The 22592-nt window shown below is 37.6% G+C and overlaps 2 protein-coding genes across 2 annotated transcripts in view; one reads left to right on the top strand and one right to left on the bottom strand.

Annotated features, from left to right (window-relative positions):
- The window catches only part of LOC124260882 (basal body-orientation factor 1-like), a 28910-nt gene extending 16789 nt beyond the window's left edge, over window positions 1–12121 (top strand). Inside the window, 10 exon segments of the mRNA XM_046695206.1 lie at window positions 2644–2724; window positions 2848–2918; window positions 4404–4515; window positions 4517–4618; window positions 5228–5317; window positions 5319–5500; window positions 7939–8091; window positions 8680–8691; window positions 9439–9609; window positions 10178–12121. Coding sequence (XP_046551162.1) covers window positions 2644–2724; window positions 2848–2918; window positions 4404–4515; window positions 4517–4618; window positions 5228–5317; window positions 5319–5500; window positions 7939–8091; window positions 8680–8691; window positions 9439–9609; window positions 10178–10319 — 1116 coding nt within the window. The 3' untranslated portion in view covers window positions 10320–12121.
- A 4749-nt stretch (window positions 12122–16870) lies between these two features.
- LOC124260885 (equilibrative nucleoside transporter 3-like) overlaps window positions 16871–22592 on the bottom strand; it is a 51144-nt gene continuing 45422 nt past the window's right edge. The window contains 2 exon segments of the mRNA XM_046695208.1: window positions 16871–18543; window positions 19160–19359. Coding sequence (XP_046551164.1) covers window positions 18432–18543; window positions 19160–19359 — 312 coding nt within the window. The 3' untranslated portion in view covers window positions 16871–18431.

The raw sequence follows: 22592 nt of genomic DNA, 5'->3' as shown, positions 1-22592 counted from the left end.
GGAGATTCCAAACAGTAGGCTATTGCAATAGTCAGTCCTGGAGAGAACAAGTGACTGAGTGAGAACTTTAGCAGCATCTGTGGTTACAAGATGGTGGATGTTACCAATAGAGTGGAGATGGAAGTAGCCTACTCTACAGAGATGGTTCACATGTTGCTCCATGGTGAGACAAGGATCAAGATAAACACCTAGGTTTCATACACTGGATGAAAGTGGGATATCTGAGTTGGCTACTGTGATGTCCGTAGAGTTTATCCTTTTCAGACGTTGCGATGTGCCAATCAACATAGCCTCAGCTTTATCATCATTGAGCTTCAGCTCATTTGTCATCATCCATGAACTAATTGCCTTCATGCACTGACTCATTCTTGATCTGGCTATTTGTACATCCCCTGGTTTGAAGGAATCCATCAATTGGAGGTCGTCTGCAAATGCGTGGTGATGGACATCAAAGTTATCAATGACCTTCTCCAAAGGGTTTGTGTACAACACAGAGAAGCGGCCAAAGGACTGAGCCCTGGGGTACACCACACTCTAGGATCGTTGACTCAGACATGCTTTCAGAGACAAGCACTGACTGACTCCTCGTGCTCAGATAGGAATGGAACCAGGCCAATGCATCCCCTTGTATGTTATAGTCATCCTGAAGATGGCTGAGGAGCTTCTGATGGTTGACCGTGTCGAACGCCGCTGAGAGATCAAGCAAGAGGAGAAGTGACACATTACCCAAGTCTGCATGGCATTTCAGGTCATTGAGAATTTGAAGTAGTGCGGTCTCAGTACTGTGCCTAGGACGATAGGCTGATTGGAATCTATTAAGAAAATCATTTGAAGAGAGATAGGGGATCTGAGTCTGACATCAACTGCACGTTCAAGGATCTTGGAAAGGAAAGAGAGGTTGGAGACAGGTCTATAATTCTTGAGAGTATTGATATCCAAATTGTCTTTCTTCAGTAATGGCTTTACCACAGCTTGCTTGAACACCTCTGGAAAGACACCATTAACTAAGCTCAAGTTGATTAGTTTCGTGATAACTTGCAAAAGAGTCTCCAAAAAGTCATCAAGGAGACGAGTTGGCATTGGATCGAGAAGACACAATGTCTTTTTTTGACCGTTTGATGAGTGCAGCTATCTCACCCTCAGTGAAAGAATCAAAGGTGTCCAGACAGATCCTATCATCGGGTGGACATGTTGAAGGATCCTGTGTGTCAAGAAATGTTTGGTCAAAGCTTTTCCTGATATTTTCAATTTTACTTGAGTCAAGTTGAGAAGTAGGCTGAAAAATTGTCTCCAATGTTTAATTGGATTTCTAGTATAAACAACCTTGACCAGCTATCAAACTGCTTGGTTTCATTCAAGAGAGACAACTCTGTTAATCCTTTTTCATTGGTTTGTGAAGAGTTATTCCCCTTTGTTTACTTGCTAGCAGACAACATTTTCAGTGATCCTCAGTATGGATGATTTAGAGAAGAGGAAGTTGATTTTAGAGTATTATAACAAGGACATCAGATCAACTAAAGTGATTTCAAGTAGAACAGGCATCCCTTTGTCCACTGTTTATCGTGTTTTGAAAAATATTGCAAATGGATATGGCATTGAGCATCAGGCAGGGCAGGTAGGCCCAGAATATTGACTGTCGGTGACAGGAGGCGGCTTGGTATTCTTGTTTCTAAAAACAAACGAAGGAGTTTAGAAAACTTAAGGCTGGATATGATTGATAGAGGAACTGCTGCTGTCTGTAAGGAGACAATTAGAACTGAGCTGCATGCAATGGGTTGGCCGAAAAGTCGAGGAATTCCATCACCGATCATGAAAGCTGAACAAAAGGAGCGAAGGTTGAACTGGTGGTTACAGCGTAGAAATTTTAACTGGGACAATGTGATTTTCTCAGATGAAAGTTCTGTGTGGCTGTTTCCTAATACACTGAAATTCTGGACCAAACAAACTGAAAAACCTTTGTATCATCGCCCAAAGTACAGTTCGAAATAGGGGTGTGGGGTGGGGTGTCATATCTGTGTTAGGGGCAACACCCCTTTGTGTATTTGAAGGGAATATGAACAGTGAGCGGTACACAGATATTCTCGAGAGACATTTACTTCCATCTGCTCACGTGTTCTATGGAAAGTTTTGGATTTTCCAGCAGGACAACGACCAAAAACATCGTTCAAAGCATTCACAGGCCTGGTTTTGGACCCAAAATATAACATTATTAGATTGGCCAAGCTATAGCCCTGACAAAAGAAAATGTTTGGGGACTTATGAAGGAAAGTGTCAATAAGAAAAATCTGACAAATATTGCTGAAATGAAAGAAGAAGTGGTCCGATATTGGGACAGCATGGACCACGACTTTCTAACTTCTTTGATCGGTAGTATGCTCTGCCGCATTGAAGCCTGCATTGCTGCCCATGGTGACTTGACAAAATACTATCTGTTCACCTGTCTTTGAATCTGGAGTTATGTTCTGCTAATATTCACATTTAAGACGTGAGTAATGAGTGAAAAAATATAAAACAATTCTCTAAATTCTCAATAATTTCTGGTTGTACTGTAAGAATGGTCCTCCATGGCAAATGTTGTAGTGATGGACATGCATATCACATGCATTATAAATATATACATAGATGTTGACCGTTTGTTTTCAGATCAAGGAAGCCATGCACAGTGCCAACAGGGAACATAAGGCTACTCTTGCCAGGATGGAACAGAAATTCTTTGAGGAAAAGGTAGGTCGTCTTCAGAATTCAACAGGAAGTAGCAAATTAAGATATCAAAGAAATATGTGACTGTGTCATTGTTAATAGTTTGAGACCATTGTGATGCTGGACCCCTGACAATGATTGTTTCAGATGCGCTTGCAGCAGGAAGCTAATCAGAAAATAGCTGAGTTGGCAGAGAAGGCTCACACAGAGGCTATATCGTAAGTTTAAATAACTTCAAAGCAATGAATCTTTCTTGAAACGTTAAGGTTAACTACCATGAGAGTTGTCCAGTATAGAATTCTGCTGAGTCAATCAGTGCAGGTATCTACCAGGCCCGCATGTAGCTGGGCCAATCAGTGCAGGTATCTACCAGGCCAGCATGTAGCTGTAGTATTCGTTGGTTTCACATTACTTTTCAACTTGCTGTGCGCCATGCGCAGAGCGTGTGAAAAATATCCAATGGCATGTTTCTGGTTTGGTCGTATGTTTATCGATAGTGTAAACACACCAAAGAAAACAAAAATCAAAACAAATATATAGTTTTATGTCGAATACAACTGATCCCAACTGATTTATGAAACAGAGGCCGGGATTAGTTAAATAAATAGCTTCATTTATGCCAGTGGATATTTTCGCATCCTCTGAGCATACGCACAGCGAGTTGAAAAGTAATGTGAAACCAATGAATTGCTGACTAGGGCCACTAACACAACCAGATAACAAACTGTCATCATTGCCTTGAAATATGGCAGAATTGTTGCCCTGTTTCTGGAGCTATGAATACAACAAAAACACTGAGGCATAGCCAAGAGTTGTCATTCAATGCAATGATTTCATATTTGTACTATTTATATTTGTACACAGCTTTAGATGATATCAGTGTAAATATGTTGAAGACAACTGTGCCTTGTTCCTTCTTTTTTCAGAAAGAAATTTTGTCATCCTGCTTTCTTGTTAGCATGTTAAAAAAAAGTATTCTGAATAATTACAGCATTAAATAGTGTTTGTCCAATATATTTATCCATGAAGCTGTTGTGAAAATATATCTGAAGTTAGACCAATATGTCATCAGCCACAGTGTTGGTCACAGACTATTTTGATCTGAATGTTGTGTAGATGTAGTCACCTTGAAGTGGTGTTCAATCCACCTATAGTCCATTTGACTCCATTTGAGACCAATGAATTGCTCACCAACACAACATCTAACAAATACAACAAAATCAAACTTTGCACAGTCACATGAAATCGACAGACCAAGAATGCGAGTTGTACATGTGAAATTGAAATTTCACTACACATGCTTATTGAGCACCTGGCTGTTCTACCAGCAAGTGGTCACCCCTCGTAAAAAAATAGCGAAAAGTGACCACAAAATAATGATCGTTTGTTAAACAACATTGTTATTCGGGTGTCCAAAATTATGAGACAAATCATCAGAGTTGGTCTGTCGATTTCATGTGACTGTGCAAAATTTGATTTTGTTTCATGTATTAGATTTTGTGTTAGTGAGCAATTCATCGGTCTCAAATGAAGTCAAACGGACTGTAGATATCTTACATATATTTGTCAAATTAGCAGTAGTAAAGCTGATAGACACTTCCAAGTTATTTCATTTTTTGGTTGTGGATTTTAACTTTGGTTGATCAATTCTTCAAATCAAATTTGTTTTTTCAAAAATAGTTTTGTGTACTTTCTTGCTGCAGTAACCTGGATGAGACAACTAAGTCTGTGTACAAGGAGAATGTGCGACTGACAGAGGCCCTGAACTACCACATGAAGGAAGGGGACATGTTGAAGAAGGAGCGTGAGCGACTTCTGGGAACTGAGTGAGCGACTCCAGGGAGAGAAGGAGGTCAACGAGCTGATGGTCCAGAATAAGGTGGTGCAGGCCAAACAGCAAAAGGAGGAGATTAAGCAGGTGGGTTGTGCTTCCTTCCTTTTGGGTAATCAAAGCTGCTGCCATTTAAGTTGCATCCCGTAGCTGTGCCAGGACCCGTGAACACCGGGTTAGCAATTGCTCTTCAGCAACTCATGCTTGTCATAAGAGGCGAGTGACAGGATTAGGTGGTCAGACTTGCTGACACATGTCATCGTATCCCATTTGCGTAGATCGATGCTCATGATGTTAATCACTGGATCGTCAGTGATTTACAGACCGCCGCCATATAGCTGGAATATTGCTGAGTGTGGCGTTAAAACTGTGCCAGGATTTGCTTGCGAGTATGAATCCCAAACTTGTACTGATAATGATACATGATTTGTTGTCATGGAACCCATGCTTATATGTGTTACATATCAGTATCTATAAACTGTGTCAATTAGGGTTTTCTTTGCACATTGAGCTGTCAACTAATTTCAACTATTTCATTCTACTCCTGTTTGGATTCTTGTGTTACTGGGATACATATTGTTTATGATGTGTCATCTTTATCTCCTAATTATTATACCTCTGTGTTCATGCATGTTCCATCAATACAGAGCTGGAGTAGCAGTTCTCAACCGTAAATTATGCTATTTTCATTTTCAGCTAACTGAGAAACAGGAAACACTTGAACAGTCGCTAAGTCATGTTGTACGAGAGTTTGAGAGAGAGAAGCAATCTCTGGTTTTGAAAGCTGATACGGGAGACTGAGGCTGCCAAGGGGGAGCTTGTCAAACTCCAGAGAGTCATTGAGATGAAGACAAGGGAAATGAACAAAGTCAAGAAGCTGGCTAAAAACATTCTGGACCAACGAACAGAGCTGGAGAGGTTCTTCCTGCAAGCCTTGGACCAAGTGAAAGGAGAGATTGCCGCTAATCAGTGAGTCTGACTACATTTTGGATGTAGCTGAATTTATTGTAGCCAGAGATGTTCTAATTCACTTATGATTTGTGTTTCAGCTATTATCTGAGGAATCATCCATTAAATATGTGCTTTTATATTTTCCGCTTATCCAGTTCATTTTAATGAAAAAGGCCATTTTGATTGCCAATGAGGTTGAATTAAACATGGACTGTTGATTTTCATTATGTTACCCAAGTTACCTCAATTATTTAAAATACCAAGCCAGATTTCTACTCTTGGTGATCTTGGGCTTCAAACCTTACTCAATTCCTGGGAATGATTTGGGCCCGGCTTGGATGAATTTAAAGTTACTCATAGGTCTCAAGAGGTGGTTCCATAATGTCTTATTGGGAATTGTTTCACCATAGCCCTGGCAAAAAGTATTTAGATACCCATACAAATTGACCTGGTAATGCATACAGTATTACACTGAAGTTAACTCAAGCTTTATAAGCATTCAGACATATATAATATAGTAAACAGGCCTGCATAGTCAGATACGCACATCAGAGACATGTAGTGAGCTATGGAGTTTACAGTGAAGTTTTGTCATTAAATGATATATTCTGTGACTAACTATGGGTCCAACTCACTATCTTCCTGGCCGGAGTACCCAAGCTGTTCATTCCAGGCCTAGATGATTTGCAAGTAAAATGTGAAATTTCTCATGTCATTTCATGTATTAACAATCGTTATGAATGGATCCTTCTTTGAGTGGCATTTTAGAAGTTGGGAAGTACAATACTGACAAATTTATGGATAACATCTTCTTTTATTTGTGAGTGCGATGTTTTCTTACCTTTCAAGAATCTGTATCAAAATGTCGCACCCACAAATATACAAGCATTATCCATTAATTTTGTCAGTATTGAATGGATCCTTGTATGTTAAGAAAATAATTTTGTTTTACACAAACTACACATAAATAGCCCCACCTAGGTGTTCAAGTCTGTGTATACAAAGTACACTTATTCATTTACTGTCTGTATGAATATCAATGATTTGGTTTCAATTCATCAAATCAGTTCATTTGTAAATGGCTGTATATATTACCTCATTAACATGTTTAGCAGGTTGAAGCTAGATTTGTAATATCATACATCATTAAATGACTTATTCTACAAGCTTTGCAAGCTGGAATCAGGTAAGAGGTTAGCACTGTCTCAGGGCATCAATCTTGGCCCTCACTCTGCATCATTCCGGCAAATAATAAACCCAGATATCATATATATTGTTCTCCAGTGGGGGATTTAAGGTTAGATGCTTATTCCTCTAAAATAAGGAGAGTGTTGTCATGATATTCACTGGCTGATTGTATGTTGATTTACCTTTGCACTATGGATTATTGTTCCTACTATCAACCTCTAGTTTGCCTTGCCCATCAGTTACTTCTTGGTATGCATGACGTTACCGGATATTGCTGACTTTAAGACAATCATATCACTCATTGGTAACCTGTAACATGTCAGTTTTATTAGTTGTGTTAAGCATGTTCAGCATGAAACTTCAAAACTAGCACTGGGGATGTTTCAGAGACCAAAGCACTTCAGTGCATCAGAATGAGTATATATTTTTGCACTATTCTCTCATTTGTTTTGTATTTGGCTATTGTGCACGTGAACACTCTCTTCTCTTACTGTGAAGCCATGTGAAAGTGAAACTGTCTGCATTCAGACACAGCAACATGTTTTATGGCATATATCCCACAGATTCTACACACAAGCAGTGTACACACTCACCCTTGTTGCATTATGTGCACTCTGTAAATATGGAAATAATAACAACCTTACAGAAATAACTGCATTCTATTTCTAATTCTGGATTTTGATTGTTTGGTTTGAAAAGTAATATCTATAACTTGCTTGTAGAAATACCAGTACATCTTGCTGGTTATTTACTATGCAATGTTTTCAAACAATGTTTGGATCAACATAAAACAAAATAATTTAAGTATATCTAAGACGTTAAATGATTGTGCATCAGTTGTACATGTACATAGACTTTAGTTGAACATGTTAACAATTAAACAAACCAAGAGAGATACTGTTTTCAACATGTTATGTTCCAAGGACACATGAAAATTAATAGTTCAATAAAATACTACTTAGTTCTGCCAGGTTTAGGTTTGACAACCATGGTAATTAATTTACATGAATGATAGGAAGATAAGATTGAGAAGTTGGAAAGTATGATGTGTTATTCCGAATTTTGGACCTCGTTTGTTTTCAAAAGAAGATCAGGCATTGAATAGAACAATGAATGCAATTCATCAAGAACGATTCCAGATCAAACACAATCATATTTTGTCATCCATTATTATGTTCGTTCATCATGATCATCATTGGACATTGTTCCATAACAAAACAGGTACAAATCTCGAGGAATATGTAATAAGTAATCTTCCCCGCCTTCAGAGCGCAGTACCGCCGTGATGCACAAGCAGCATATCAACAGCGGATGCTGGTTGCACATGCAGGGAAAGGCAGCTACCCCAAGATCCGAACATTCACAAAGTCGGACACCAGCACCAACAGTGTATTCAAAGATCTGGAGGCAGCAGAGAGATTGTGAGTAGATGGAACTCTAGAGGTTGTCACATAATGGGTTCATTCATCGACTATATGAAACAAATGTCAACACTTGTCCAATTCAGGTTTCATAACAGCAGAATTCACACATGAATGTCATTATTTGTATCATCCACACTTTATGACCATTAAGTTAACGGGTCAAAGCAGAGTGTTGTTTCGATATTGAAAACCTTGTTTAGTGGAGCAAGCCCCAAGTCAAGCTGCATGTCAGTTTCAAGGCAAAGGATGATATTTTCATACAAATCTAGTCCTAACTTCAGGTGTCAGGCGTAGTACACAGATGACATGGCTGACTATCGTCAGCTGACTATATGTCCCAGCTACATCCCTTGGTTTGTCATCTTGAAAATGTAAATGTTTGTGTAACTTTGAGTCTCCCCTGTTGAAACAAGACACCGATATGACAATTAACTACTAATATATATTATTAAACAATGTTTATTGTGGCATAAACACTGCTCACATCTGTTAGTCTCTGACTTTGTATGCGGTTGGCTTGTTATTTGTTATTATGAGGTTTTAATCATTGTGCATTCATTTTGTATTTGCATCTTGCTTATTAAGGAAGGAGATCAAGTAAGTTTGTGTGTGTATATATGCATGGTGTTTAGTCAGTGATCCTCAATTACCCTTTGTATTGTGTCTCCATTCGACTATGGAGGCATGCAGGTTAATTGTGGATGCAAGTCAATATGTAGTGGCTGTAGTTTACTGCTGTCACTGTTTAGTGGTCCATCAGTCTGTGGAAATATCTACCACAGATAAATACTGATATGTTTGGTCCTTACAGCAGTGAAGTATAATATTAGGAGAAAGTAGATAAGGGGAGTGAAACAAATTCTTATTCTCATTTCTACTGAATCAGAACATTTAAAAGTGAACATGTAAATCTGTGCTGTTTTCCTATTGTATGTTATATAATAAGATATAATCTAAGTCTTGTCACCTTTGTTGTTTGGAATTATCTTTATATTACATGACCTACATGAAGTTAAATGACTCCCACAGTGTTCAGTTCAGGTGGTTGGTTTATTTTGTTGTAAGCTAATGGTTTCCTTTTGTTTCACTGAGGTTTTAAAATGTATTCCAGAGATATGATTATCAGGAGGTATTATTAGCCAGTTCATTTCATGTTTAATGTATGTCATATTTGACATTCATTTGTAATAAGGTACAGATTTTAGAACTTTATGATTAGGTCCATCTGGGAATTGAACCCACACTTCCAGAGTGAGGCATCTTGGGTAGTAACCCCTCTGGTGACTCACCTTGGTGGATCAAGTCACAGATCTGTGTTTATTGTCCATGTCATGTATGTTTCAGGTATAATGTGACAGGTAAGGTTGATGTGAGTGACCTCACATGGGAACAGAAGGAAAAAGTTCTCAGATACCTGTTTGCCAAAATGAATGGAGCTGACACCAGAGCTGAGGGCCTGCCAGCAATAAATGGTCCACATATGGAGGGACAGATGAGCCTAACACAAGCTGATGGGTCAGTATTTGCAGACATCATGACATGGAGTCTTTCTGAACTAAACAATCTAACTAACAGGACCATTACACAAAGCGATAAGGTTAGAGTAATTCACATACTGTAACACAGGCTTATGATAATAGTAGACTATGGTTACTTTGTTTAACAGCTCATAGGACAGGAGTCCTACACACATACTTTCTTGTAACTCATAAGAGACTGTTCATAATTTATGGGTGGGTGGGGGTGGTGATGATGATGATTTTTTAGTGAGAAACATGTACAATGTGAATGCCCCCCCCCTAAAATATATGTACAAAATAAGTGAAAACATCACCACCCCGCATGTCATGTACAAAATCAATTTCACATTATCTAATATGAATAACAAGCCCAAAAGATTGAATTTCAACACTGCCGTCTGTTCAGAATATTTAAACATTCAGTGTTTTGAAATTAGAGGTACAATAACAGATGTATACTAGCTCTAATTTCTATATAAAACTGATAGGATGACAATGTGTATCATGTCCATGTGCTTGTGTTCCATGTCTTGTGTTCCATGTTTCCATGTCTTGTGCTACAGAGACCACAAGGATGCTGATCCAGATGATTTGACCTTCCTGACCCAGGCCAAGGTCGACGTCCCTGGCGACATCAACCCTCATCCTCTCATCCCAAACATTGGGGCCCAGTCGGGGATGTTGGTGGAACCACAGGCATCGTAACAAGCCAAACTGTCTCATTGTTCTATATATTTTGTATACCGGTATTGTGAAATTTAGAGCCTCTATTTATTGAGGGCTGTTTGAAGTCAAAAACATATTTTCAGAAACTTTGCATTTTTAAGTCAAAACCACTTATGTCTAATATGATGTCAAATTATTTTTATCCAACGAATATTGAACCCTGTGTAAACACAAACTAGCAAGTTGAATGTCATGAAATTATATGTACCATAAGAATCTGTCTACTGAACAACACAGCGATTCTTGTACTTCTGAGCAATACCATCTACTTGGTGATTTTGAAACATATCCTGGTAACACAGATTTACCCATGTGTTTGTGATATTTTTTTTATCATACTTTTATTTTGTAAATCCATATACTTACAACCAGCATTGTTTCCTCCAACCATACCCTTGCCTTCACTGTACTGTGCTTTATCATGTTATACTTGTCAGCAAATTTCAGGAAATTGATGAGTGTCATGGATTTCTTTAACAGCTGTCTCCAATATCTGAATACAAAGTCAATAACTTTGTCTAACCCAAACTGACACCACTTTACTCAGCTGGTTTCAGAATGGCAATTTTGTGATATGTTTTGTTCACCTGTCAAGGTGAATAATTAGCATGGATTAAAATCTATTTCAGAAACTAGAAAATCTGTTAAACACAAGAAATAGTATGGTATTTTTCAGATATTGAAAGCAAAATACATGACCATTACTTGAACCACCTCCTGCAGGTGTTGACTATGGATGAAGACAGATAGTGTACATGTGACATATACTGACAAGTTTACTTCCCAACAAAACCAAATGTATTATCCACTCCTTCCAAACCAGTTGTTTCCCCTACAGTAGCAGATTAAAAGGGCTGCATCAAGGACCTGATACTGAGTTGAACTGTATTGTGAGTGAGTGAGTGAGTTGTTGCAATCGACAATATTTTGGCCATATTGAGATGGGGGCAAATTATACATCAATTTAAAGCATATAGTGTAAAATAGTTAGTACAATATCACAGATACAGCATAAAACAAACCATACCTTGACATCTGCCTAGTAGCCCAATAGTTATGTTTATCACGGGACTAAATAATTATTTTGATATTTTGCCCTTTCACTAAATGAAAATTTCTGTAGATGGTAATGCCACTTTTAGCAGTAGTTCAGCCCCAAATGGGTTTCGTACATGTACCATGAAAATTCAATGCTCCTACTGGAGGTATTCAGAGCATGCTATGGACTACACAGCATAACGAAGTCAGTAGATCTACTATTTCCTCCTCTACTTGATGCAGCTCATGGTGATGGGCACAGCGTCAGAATGCTCCTCCAAAGCCTTTATGTATTATACCTAATGTATTACTCCAAACCAATGTATTCTAGTGTCTTTCTACACTTTACACTGTTTTATAGAGTCAATATTTTACATACTTACTTTGTACATACCCTAACTCCTGTCTGTGATATTGTGGAACCTTGTATTTATTGAAGTCTCAGAACAACGCAATGACCATCAACTTGCTTGTGAATACTATCAATGGGATGAAATACTAGTGTTTAACTTCTTATAGTATTACTCTTGACTTGACCAGTATTAGGTTGGCAGCCATCTTCTGTGTCGCCTGAGAAACTTCACAGATATGTATTTTGTGAAGTTAATCTCTTTTAAGTATAATTTATAAAGTTCTTAAATAAATTTTGTTTGTACATAATTTGTGAGTATGTCTTGCACAGAAATGTGTTTGAGCTTATAAAGTATTGTGCTGCTAGATGAATAAAGTGTGAAGTCAGTTTACTTTATTGTCAATAAATGTCTCAGCCAGGATCATATCAAAGACATCCAGATTTGATCACATCACCGGTGTTGGTGTATTTGCACTGGTTCCCAGTTGAAGCAAGGATTCAGTTTAAGACTCTGTGCCTGGTGTACAAGTCACACCATAGTCAAGCTCCATCATACCTGCCCAGTCTGCTCCAACACAACAAACCATCCAGATCACTTAGCTCACAAACGCAGTGTCATCTTACAGTTTCAGTCAGCAAAATTGTGGAATGAACTGCCCTCTAACTTGTGATATGCCCCATCATTTGATTCATTCAGAACTCACCTGCTGACCATCTTTTCAGACTATCTTATGATCTTTAATTTGTATGCTTAGAGAGCATGTACTCGGTGTATGGAATTTAGCGCTATAAAAGTGCACATCATCATCATCATCATCAATATTCACTGGATGTAGAAGCTATGTATGAGCAAATGAATTGTCCTTTAGTTATGTCACTGTTTGATCCACACTGATGTCAGTCATAGATGTTAACAACTTGGTTATACTTAAGGGGAGTATGATAATGAGCAGGCTGAATCTCAGACTCAAACCGGCAATCAGTGGATTATGGTATACTGAGAGATGTATTGAAGCACACTTGGCTCATTACAATAGCAGACTAGGACCACTTCAGGTGCCTACATCAGATGTGACAAGGAATACAAAGAAGCCACATAGCCTGTTGTTCTGATGCAACAACATTGTCAAGGAGTTCTAGATTGCCAGACTCTAACCTGATAGAACAGCTATGGAACAACAGCATCATCCTTACATTGCAACAGCTTGTAGATACACTATGGTCCCAGGCTAACATCCCAAAAGTGTGATCCCTATACTCTCATGTCATTCCTTTGCCAGACCGAACCTGATATGAAGATGAACACACAAGATAGTGAGTTCTCATGATGTTGACCTATGCCATTTTTGATGTTATGTCATCATTAGACACATGCCCAATGTTGTACTGTTGTCCACACCCCAAAACTGGTTTTGTGGTTTCAGAAGAATGTGGTAAATCTTGGCCTCTGTGTAAGGCACTTTAGTGGATCCTCATGTCTTTATCCATTTGGATCATGCTGAGATTTATGAGCGCTACACAATTTCCTGACAGCAGTTTATGAAAATCAAAATCAGTGACACTACTATTGGGATATAATTCAAAAAACTGTTGACAGTCTTGTGTTTATTGTTCTGCTGCTACATCTTTCAACTAGCCAAGTGCAGCACAAGACAAACTCACTTTTTCTGTGAAAATGGAGAAATTGTCCAAATGATCCAATGAAGTTAAAATGAAAATCAACAGAGAGGGTGTGAACACTTTAGATCACACCCTGAAAGGATAAATACCTTGAGCTACATTGTCATGCATCAGAAACAGTGAGATGCAATGACACAAAAGACCCAACAAAATCAAATATGAAAACATTGTTTATGCATTGAAAATAGCTTTTGGTTACAAATATATCATTTACATAGATAAAATTTCATGAGCGATTAAGTCCTTCTATAAACATTATTTCATCACCATAAATCAATATACAGTGTTCAAATTGTCAACAGATCCTGTTTCTAAAGTATATTGTGATAATGTCTCTTCAAGCCTATTTTATTTCAAGTTACACGTTCACAGAATTCTAGAATGAATCACTTTAAGGACAGACCAATAGAAATTGTCTGTTTTATGGATGGCCTGATACTATTATTATATTGACTGAAACTGAACCATTTCTACTTAAAAATGTCATCTTACCATCTTTTCATTTTGCCTCAGTCTCTTGCCTCATTGAACAAGAAAGTCCATAAAATGAAACATATCAACTGGTCTGGCCTGACCTGAGATACAAGTCACTGTCAGTATGTATATGTATAACAAATACGGGTCAAACACTTTTCAGAACATATGTTATATTTGGGATTACACTTTTCAGAACTCTTTGGGAAAATGCAATAGTTCTGTTGATTTGTTTCAGAAAATATCACAGAACAAAGATATCAGATAAACTAAAAATATGAAAACATATTTGAACCATATTATTTTTCAGGATAATGTATTCTAAACACCCTTCTATCAATCCAAAACCAAACCATCGGATCCAGTTGCATGTACAGCCATCATGTCTGTGATGAACAGTGTAACTGAACCCCAAACTGACCAGTACACACCCAGGTATCAGGATGCTCGAGAAATCAGCAGCAAAAGAAAAGTGAAACAATGTTGACTGATTTCGATAAATGGATTCCTACCGACTACATCTGTGACGTTCAGAGCATGCAAAGAAACACATCACGACACAGGTATAGCTATTACAGATATATGTTATTGTGTTTGTTGCTAAAAGGCTAAAGGGGTGGTTGTTGTTAAAGCAAACAAACCGTCCAAATGTTGACAGAATCCATTCAAATATATATCCTTTCTGTGGCGCTGTATTCTGTAAAAAACATCAGTAAGACACAGAAGCAAATGCGCACTGTGATGGAAATGTTTCAGTGGTGCGCGCTTATAAGGTATACTTACAGACTGGTGTAGAAGTTGGTCGGCAGTGCTTACTGGAAACACTGCAGAATTGGTCAACTACTATTTTCCATTCATTAATTCTTATGCATCAACCTTGGTCCATCAGCAAGTAGTTGATTGCCTTGCTGACGGCTTGCATGCAGGGTGTGTTCTCAGTAACTTAATTTACTTCCCATTATGATGCAGTAACTTGTCAAGAGATTCTTTCACATAAATAAACATCACTACCTGTTTAAAATAACATCATAAAAATAACAGGTAAAAATTGAAAATGAGTATATTCAAACAATATTTTCAGGTGTTTGTGTGGATAGGTATCACAGAACTGAATCAGGTTCAGATTCCAACACTATGCAGGGAATATTACCGGTATGTACTTGGTAGTAAGCTTCACAATGTCTACAACAGTGGGACTTATGTTTACAAGGTATCTGGCTCATTGTGTTAATGTCATCTTAGCTCAAGCTACCATGACAGTTAGAAAACTGCTGGGACTTTAAACAACATACGGTCACTCACCGTGGTGTCTTGAGATGTTCAAGTTTATTTACAGTATTGAAAAATAATTCTCACAGATATCCATTTTGTTTTCTGAAATTTAAAAAGACCAAACCAAAGCTGACTTAGATTACTGAAATGGCGTTCATTATAAATGGGTAGTAGAACCAATGAGTAAACAGTAATAGCATGAATGGTCACACAATGATCATGGCTACAACATATCACAGAATGATCTTGTCAATCCTGATTTCACTGCACAACATGATGGCAGGCGCGTAGCAAGCCAAATGTTTCGTATAAGCCCGGTAGGTTGCAAAGCTTTATATTTAGATAGTATTAAGGGCTTGCCCAACCTTTTTAGCAACAATCATGTGTAAGCCCGGCCTTTTTTATAATGGTAGCTACGCGACTGGATGGCAATCAATGTTCAATCTTCTCAATCCTATCAGTTCGCACAAAACAATTTAGACAAGAAAAAATTGTGTCCAGGGACACGGATGCCCCCGCTGACATTCATAAGACATATAAAGATCAATAATTGACCAAAATTCACGAACAAGTTCAATAAACATCTATGCAACTATGACATGCACACCTTTCGAGTCTCAATGAAACACATGTATAAGCTTAATCAATTCTGTTGAGCAGTTTTTGTGGAGAAGTGGATAGACTTAATCCCCTATTTCACTATCATCATGGAGAAATTCAGCAAAATGTACCTAAGTTCAAATGTCTCTAAACTTACAAAAAAACAATAAAATAAAAAAACAAAATATGAGATGCACACCATTAGAGTCCCAAGAACACCCATGTATAAGTTCATTGAATTCCACAGAGCGGTTACGGTGGAGAAGTGGATAGAATACATTCCCTGTTTCGTACGGACAGACGGACACCGAGGGTAACCCTATATGCCCCTGCCATATATGGCGGGGGCATAAAAAAGAAAGAATACAGTCAAATCAGTAATTTCCCCCCATGCTTTGTATGCTGATGTGAGGTAAGGGACCGTTCATAATTTATGGCTAGGGGGGTGATGATTTTAAGGGGGGTCACCCATTTTGTTCTGGGGGGTCATCAATTTTGTACGTGTACTGGGGGGGTGGGGTTTTCCATCAATTTTGTACATAAAAACATTTAAAATTAGGCTTACAAAACATGGGAGGGGGAGTCATTGATTTTGTACATGACATGCTGGGGGGGTGAATTACTTTGGGGTGTGTGTGTGTGTGTGAGTCACATTGTACATGCTTCTCCATAAAAATCATCATCAACCTCCCTAGCCATAAATTATGAACGGTCCCCAAGTATCAAGTGTATTACATCTCCATTCGTACAGGTGTATCCAGGAACACCATGGTTAACCATGGGTCCACCACTGTCATTCACCATATCAACTAGAAACACACAGATTTAATGTCATATAGACTGTGTATTGAAGGGTGAGACCATGCTGGCATTTTACACACTGAAAACCAGCGATAGATAAAATATCCTTTCCAGCAACAGATTTAATCAAAGACATTCATGAGGAGTCAAACTGTAGGAACAATCTTGTATATCTCTTATAAATGTTTCATGCCTCCCGCATGCTGCTTGTCTCATGTCCATTATTGTCACACACACTGACACACACACAGACATATTTCCCAGAACAACACTGTTTATTCTTTTATAAAGTTACAGAAAGTTTAACTGAATACTCTTTTTCACACTGTTCTCCCATGGGCTTATTGACTATGAGAAATAGCAATCATTGGACATAATCTGCATGGACAAAAGGCAAATTTCATTAATATATCATTATGACAAATACAAACTAGCCAACAGTGTTTGAAATAGAGGAGTCCAGTGTCCATGAGATCTGTGCCTGTAGTATTTGATTCTTGTGCTCCCAAACTCACTGGCAACATGTATCACAGAACTGTGACAATAAACTTTCACGTTTGACCTTAAACACGGGTTATCTCTTCCTTTGTGTCAACAAGTGCCAACATAATGATGACAGATGTCAATCATTTTCATGCCACCTTCAACTTGCATTTTATTTACCTGGTTAAAAAACACCAGTACTGGATTCTTGACATCAAGGAATGATATCATTCAAATTTGAGCCTAATATATTTTCCATAATGACCAATGGACTTGATGATGCTTACTATAGAATATTACAGCTACCTATAAACTGATCAGTCACTTGTAAGTAGAAACTGAGCAAGGTAATGAAGAGAAAATCCACCTGTATATCTCATGGTGACATGTCATGGCTTTATATTACAAGAGATGTATGTAGTTCTTGTGTGGGCAACGTTGTTACTGACTGAGTTTGGTTTTACGCCGCTTTTAGCAATATTCCAGCAACATCACGGCGGGGGACACCAGAAATGGGCTTCACACATTGTACCAATGTGGGGATTCGAACCCGGGTCTTCGGCGTGACGAGCCAACGCTTTAACCGCTAGGCTACCCCACCGCCCCTCCCAACCTCAGAGTTACTTAGTACTTGACATACAAAGTTGCAACGTTGTTAACTTTGTATGTCAAGTACTAAGTAACTCTGAGGTTGAACAGTCACACAAATGAAAGATGATGAAGGAGAGTGAAAATCATGTCAACAGAACAAATGGCTTGTCAGAAAACCACACAATGGGCTTATAATGGTGTACATGAAGCCAATATATTTCTTCCATGAAAAACTCATTGCACAAAATTGATAAAATGACCATATGTACATAATAACAAATATACAAAATAAAATATTCTTCATATTTAAATGAAATCTGTTTGGAACAGTTGGGGCGCATACAGCTACTCAACAACAAATCTCCACAGCGCCACTGAGTATAACCAACACTTATACACTGCAAAGTGAATAAAAAAGTTCTGAAGAAAGCCTGAAGAAAGTCATCACCCATGCTGATAAAAGCAATCTGATCCTGAGTCATGTGCTTCTCAATACTGACAAGTGAGAAACAGGAACATGATCCTGAGTCATGTGCTTCTCAATACTGACAAGTGAGAAACAGGAACATGATCCTGAGTCATGTGCTTCTCAATACTGACAAGTGAGAAACAGGAACATGATCCTGAGTCATGTGCTTCTCAATACTGACAAGTGAGAAACAGGACCATGATCCTGAGTCATGTGCTTCTCAATACTGACAAGTGAGACACAGGACCATGCTAAGTTACTCCTGTGTTTTAGTAGCATATTCTCCAAAGAGATTAAACACTGAGACTGCAAGCCTGAGTATAGTGTCTGATCACAATAACTTAATGAGTAAGACAGATAATCCGGATCCAAGTGCTAATCCTAGAGTCAGCATCAGTGACATCAACACTCCTGCTCCCTCGGCTTGCCCCAGTGGCACACGCCTGAAACAGAACATGAACAGTGTGGACAGGAAGCTGGGAAATGGGGCAGCTGACTTGACTACATCTTATATCCTTGTTTCCTTACTAGACCTCCATCTTTACCTGCCATGGCTGGGTTCAGGGCAAGTAGATGCCATTTAAGACAACAATATGTTGATAACAAGATACTACCTCCACCAAGAATATTGGACTACAACTGCAAACATTAGGGGTTTCCAAGACTATACATAAAGTCCTGAACACAACAAATACTCCATAGATCAACTGGGCCTAGATTTTCGATGCTCTCTTAGCGCTCAGATAGTCGTAAGTTAATGTTAATGTATGGTACCTACGACTATCTTAGCGCTAAGACAGCTTCGAAAATCTAGGCCCAGGATGATAATTGAGTGGGTGGGATGAGTAAATTAATGAGTGACTTAGTTTTACGTCACTCTGAGCAATATTCCAGCACCAGAAATGGGAGTAGGTGACTGGAAGTTTAGTCCTGATATCCCAGTATGGAAGAAAAATTCCAAACTGATGCAAGTTGTAGACATTTAACACTTTGGTGAATTTTATGGGCCCATGTATAATGTCATGCACTCAGAATGATTGAAACTATTAACTGACTTACTGTGGAGCATACATCATGTTGAGTGTTCCGAAGTAGCCATTGGTGAGACCAAGTATGATTATCAAGGCAATAGGGAATGCATCATTGTGGAACCACACTGGAAGGCTTCGTGGTCGAGCATCACAAAACATCAACAGGGGCACCAGGATGACCCGAAACACACACAGCATCAGCAGCACATTCTGATGCCGGTAGCTTGGCTGCAACAGAGGAATACATCCAGAATACATTATCACCCTCCCACTAATGAGGCTATCACATTTGTTTGTTTGTCTCACGTTTTATGAGCTGTTCCACCAGCTGTTTGTCACCCCTCTGTATGAAGCGTGAAAATAGAGCAATATTACATGACAGTTACTGAAACAACTTTTTCTGTGATCGATCATAAAACATCAGATTTCAAATCCTGTTGGGTACAGAGATTTCAGGACCACTTGTCTTATTTATGTTTTGAGCATTTATCCCTATTTCGAGTTATTTAATCATTCATCATTCTCACTTGACTTGTAGGTCCATCCCAGACTATTCACTGATACATCAATACTGACCTCTCATGCCAGTTAGGCTAATTACTGGACAAGCTCAGTCACATATAAATGTGGACCTGTCACAGTGTACAGTCCATAACATGGCACTGCAGCACTGCAACTGTGCTTTCAGTCATGCAAGAATATCACACAGACATGTACCAGTTTGGTGCATGGTTTCTCATATGAAGGATGTGAAATACATGGTACTATAACCAGGGGCAAACAGGCTACCCTGCACTTGAAACTGAATTCTTTATGCTAAAAACAGTGGTCATCATGCTTTGGCACCCTCGGTTTCTTTGGACTCTGCAGTTTTGTAAACCTCATTCCATTACTGTGGTTTCTCGTAATGCCAAAACATCCACCCGTGATTTCCATTTGCAAATTCTATGGGCTATGCTACTTGGCCTAAAGTGCCAAATAGAAAGTGTGTTACAGACCAGCCTCAGTGGTGAGCTGCCAATACAGCTGCCAGGACCACTGAACATGATCGTATAGGATGATTTGTAAATATTTCTGAAAAAGCATCACCAAGTAGTTTGTGGAGCCATATCTTTATATCACTGGTGGGTCCAAATGGCCATTTGGTTTTGTCTACTTGAATGAATACCACTGTCCCAGAATGCCAGTTGGGCTAACTCATCAGATAAATTCATAGAATACACTCACACTGACCACTGACACATGACAATTAACCTGTCATGCCAGAAAGGCTAAATAAGAGTTGCTTGCTTAACTGCAAAAGAAATACAAGTTGCATATAAATATGTAATTTTTGGAGTAAAATTGATATTTTATACTTATCCTGACTCATGCTCTTTTTGCTTGTCTTCTTCTTCTTGCGAACATAGTGGAACACTTGTATCTCCCTAATTGAAGCTCCCTTCAATTTAAAATCACTAATTAGTATTCACCACGAGTTACCTCCTTTCCACAAGCTCGGGAACGAGGGCGCCACCTCTACCCATGTGCCTCACTCTCTCCTCATATACTGAGCCCAACATTTGAATTTACAGGGAAATCCAAAGTGTTATTTGGGGAGGATGGGAGGGCTGACCTCATGAGTCAGGATAAGTATAAAATATCAATTTTACTCTAAAATTACATATTTTTCCTTATCCTGACTCATGCTCTTTTGCTTGTAGCATCCTCACTTGAACGGAGGTGGGAATATCTAATACTTTGGATTTTTAATAATTAGTGATTTGAACTGTGATGATTGTAATAACCCTATGGGAACTTCATAAAGGCACTGAACTGATGAATTCCTGCTGCTAACTTATCAGCTGCCATATAAAAGGTTATTACCATGTACTTATTATGATAAAGTATATATAACATTAATACAATGCTTAAGACTAATAGACTTAAGCTTGTTAATATGCTAGTATAAACTCCTTAGAGTTTGTTAGCTAAAATACTTTAAGATATAACATAGTACTAAGCTTAAGATATGATTAAACTTAAGCTAATTATATAATAGCAAACTCTTTAGAGTTTGTTAGTTAATATACTTATATGATATAGATATAATGCTGAGCTTAAGATATGAATAAGCTTTAGCTACATATATAATAGCAAAACTCTGTAGAGTTTGTTAGCTAATATATTTTTATAATATGAGTATAGTACTGTGCTTAAGCTATAATTAACTTAAGCTACATATATAATAGCCAAACTCTGTAGAGTTTGTTAGCTAATATATTTTATAATATGAGTATAGTACTGTGCTTAAGCTATAATTAACTTAAGCTACATATATAATAGCCAAACTCTGTAGAGTTTGTTAGCTAATATATATTTTATAATATTAGTATAGTACTGAGCTTAAGATATAATTAACTTAAGCTACATATATATAGCAAAACTCTGTAGGGTTTTGTTAGCTAATATATTTTTACAATATGAGTATAGTAGTGTGCTTAAGATATAATTAACTTAAGCTACATATATAATAGCAAAACTCCGTAGAGTTTGTTAGCTAATATATTTTACAATATGAGTATAGTAGTGTGCTTAAGATATAATGAACTTAAGCTACATATATAATAGCAAAACTCCGTAGAGTTTGTTAGCTAATATATTTTACAATATGAGTATAGTATTGTGCTTAAGATATTATTAACTTAAGCTACATATATAATAGCCAAAAAACTCTGTAGAGTTTATTAGCTAATATGTTTATAGTGTAACCATAGTACTAAGCTTAAGATAAGATTAGACTTAAGCTAAATGTATATAGCAAAATAAACTCCTTAGAGTTTATTAACTAATATACTTTTTATGTTAAAAACATAGTACTGAGCTTACGTTATGATGAAACTTAAGCTATATATATATAATAACAAAACTCCGTTCGGGTTTTGTTAGCTAATACCTTTATAATGTAAACATACTGCTTAAGATATGATGAAAACTTAAGCTAATTGTATAATAGTGAAAACAACCCTTTAGAGTTTGTTAGCTATGATATAAACCTAGTATTGAGCTTATGAAGGAAAACTTAAGCTACATATATAATAGCAAGAACTCCGTAGAGTTTGTTAGCTAATACATGTTATAATGTAACCATAAAGCTTAAAATATGATGAAACTTAAGCTTAAATATATAATAGCAAAACCCTCTTTTAGAGTTTTGATAGCTAATATACCTATATGATATAAACATAGTACTGCGCTTAAGATATGAATAAGCTTAAGTTACATATATAATAGCTAAAACTCTGTAGAGTTTGTTAGCTAATACATGTTATAATATAACCATATTGCTTAGAAATATGATGATACTTAAGCCAAATAGCAAAAAACTCTTTTCGAGTTTGTTAGCTAATCTACTTATATGATATAAACATAGTACTAAGCTTAAGATATGAATAAGCTTAAGCTACCTATATAATAGCAAA

The sequence above is a fragment of the Haliotis rubra genome, unplaced genomic scaffold (assembly GCF_003918875.1).
Source record: "Haliotis rubra isolate DU_JTF1 unplaced genomic scaffold, ASM391887v1 Scf78, whole genome shotgun sequence".
Lineage (NCBI taxonomy): Eukaryota > Metazoa > Mollusca > Gastropoda > Lepetellida > Haliotidae > Haliotis > Haliotis rubra.
Note: the sequence above shows the minus strand (reverse complement) of the source record. Positions and strands in the feature narration are given on the sequence as shown.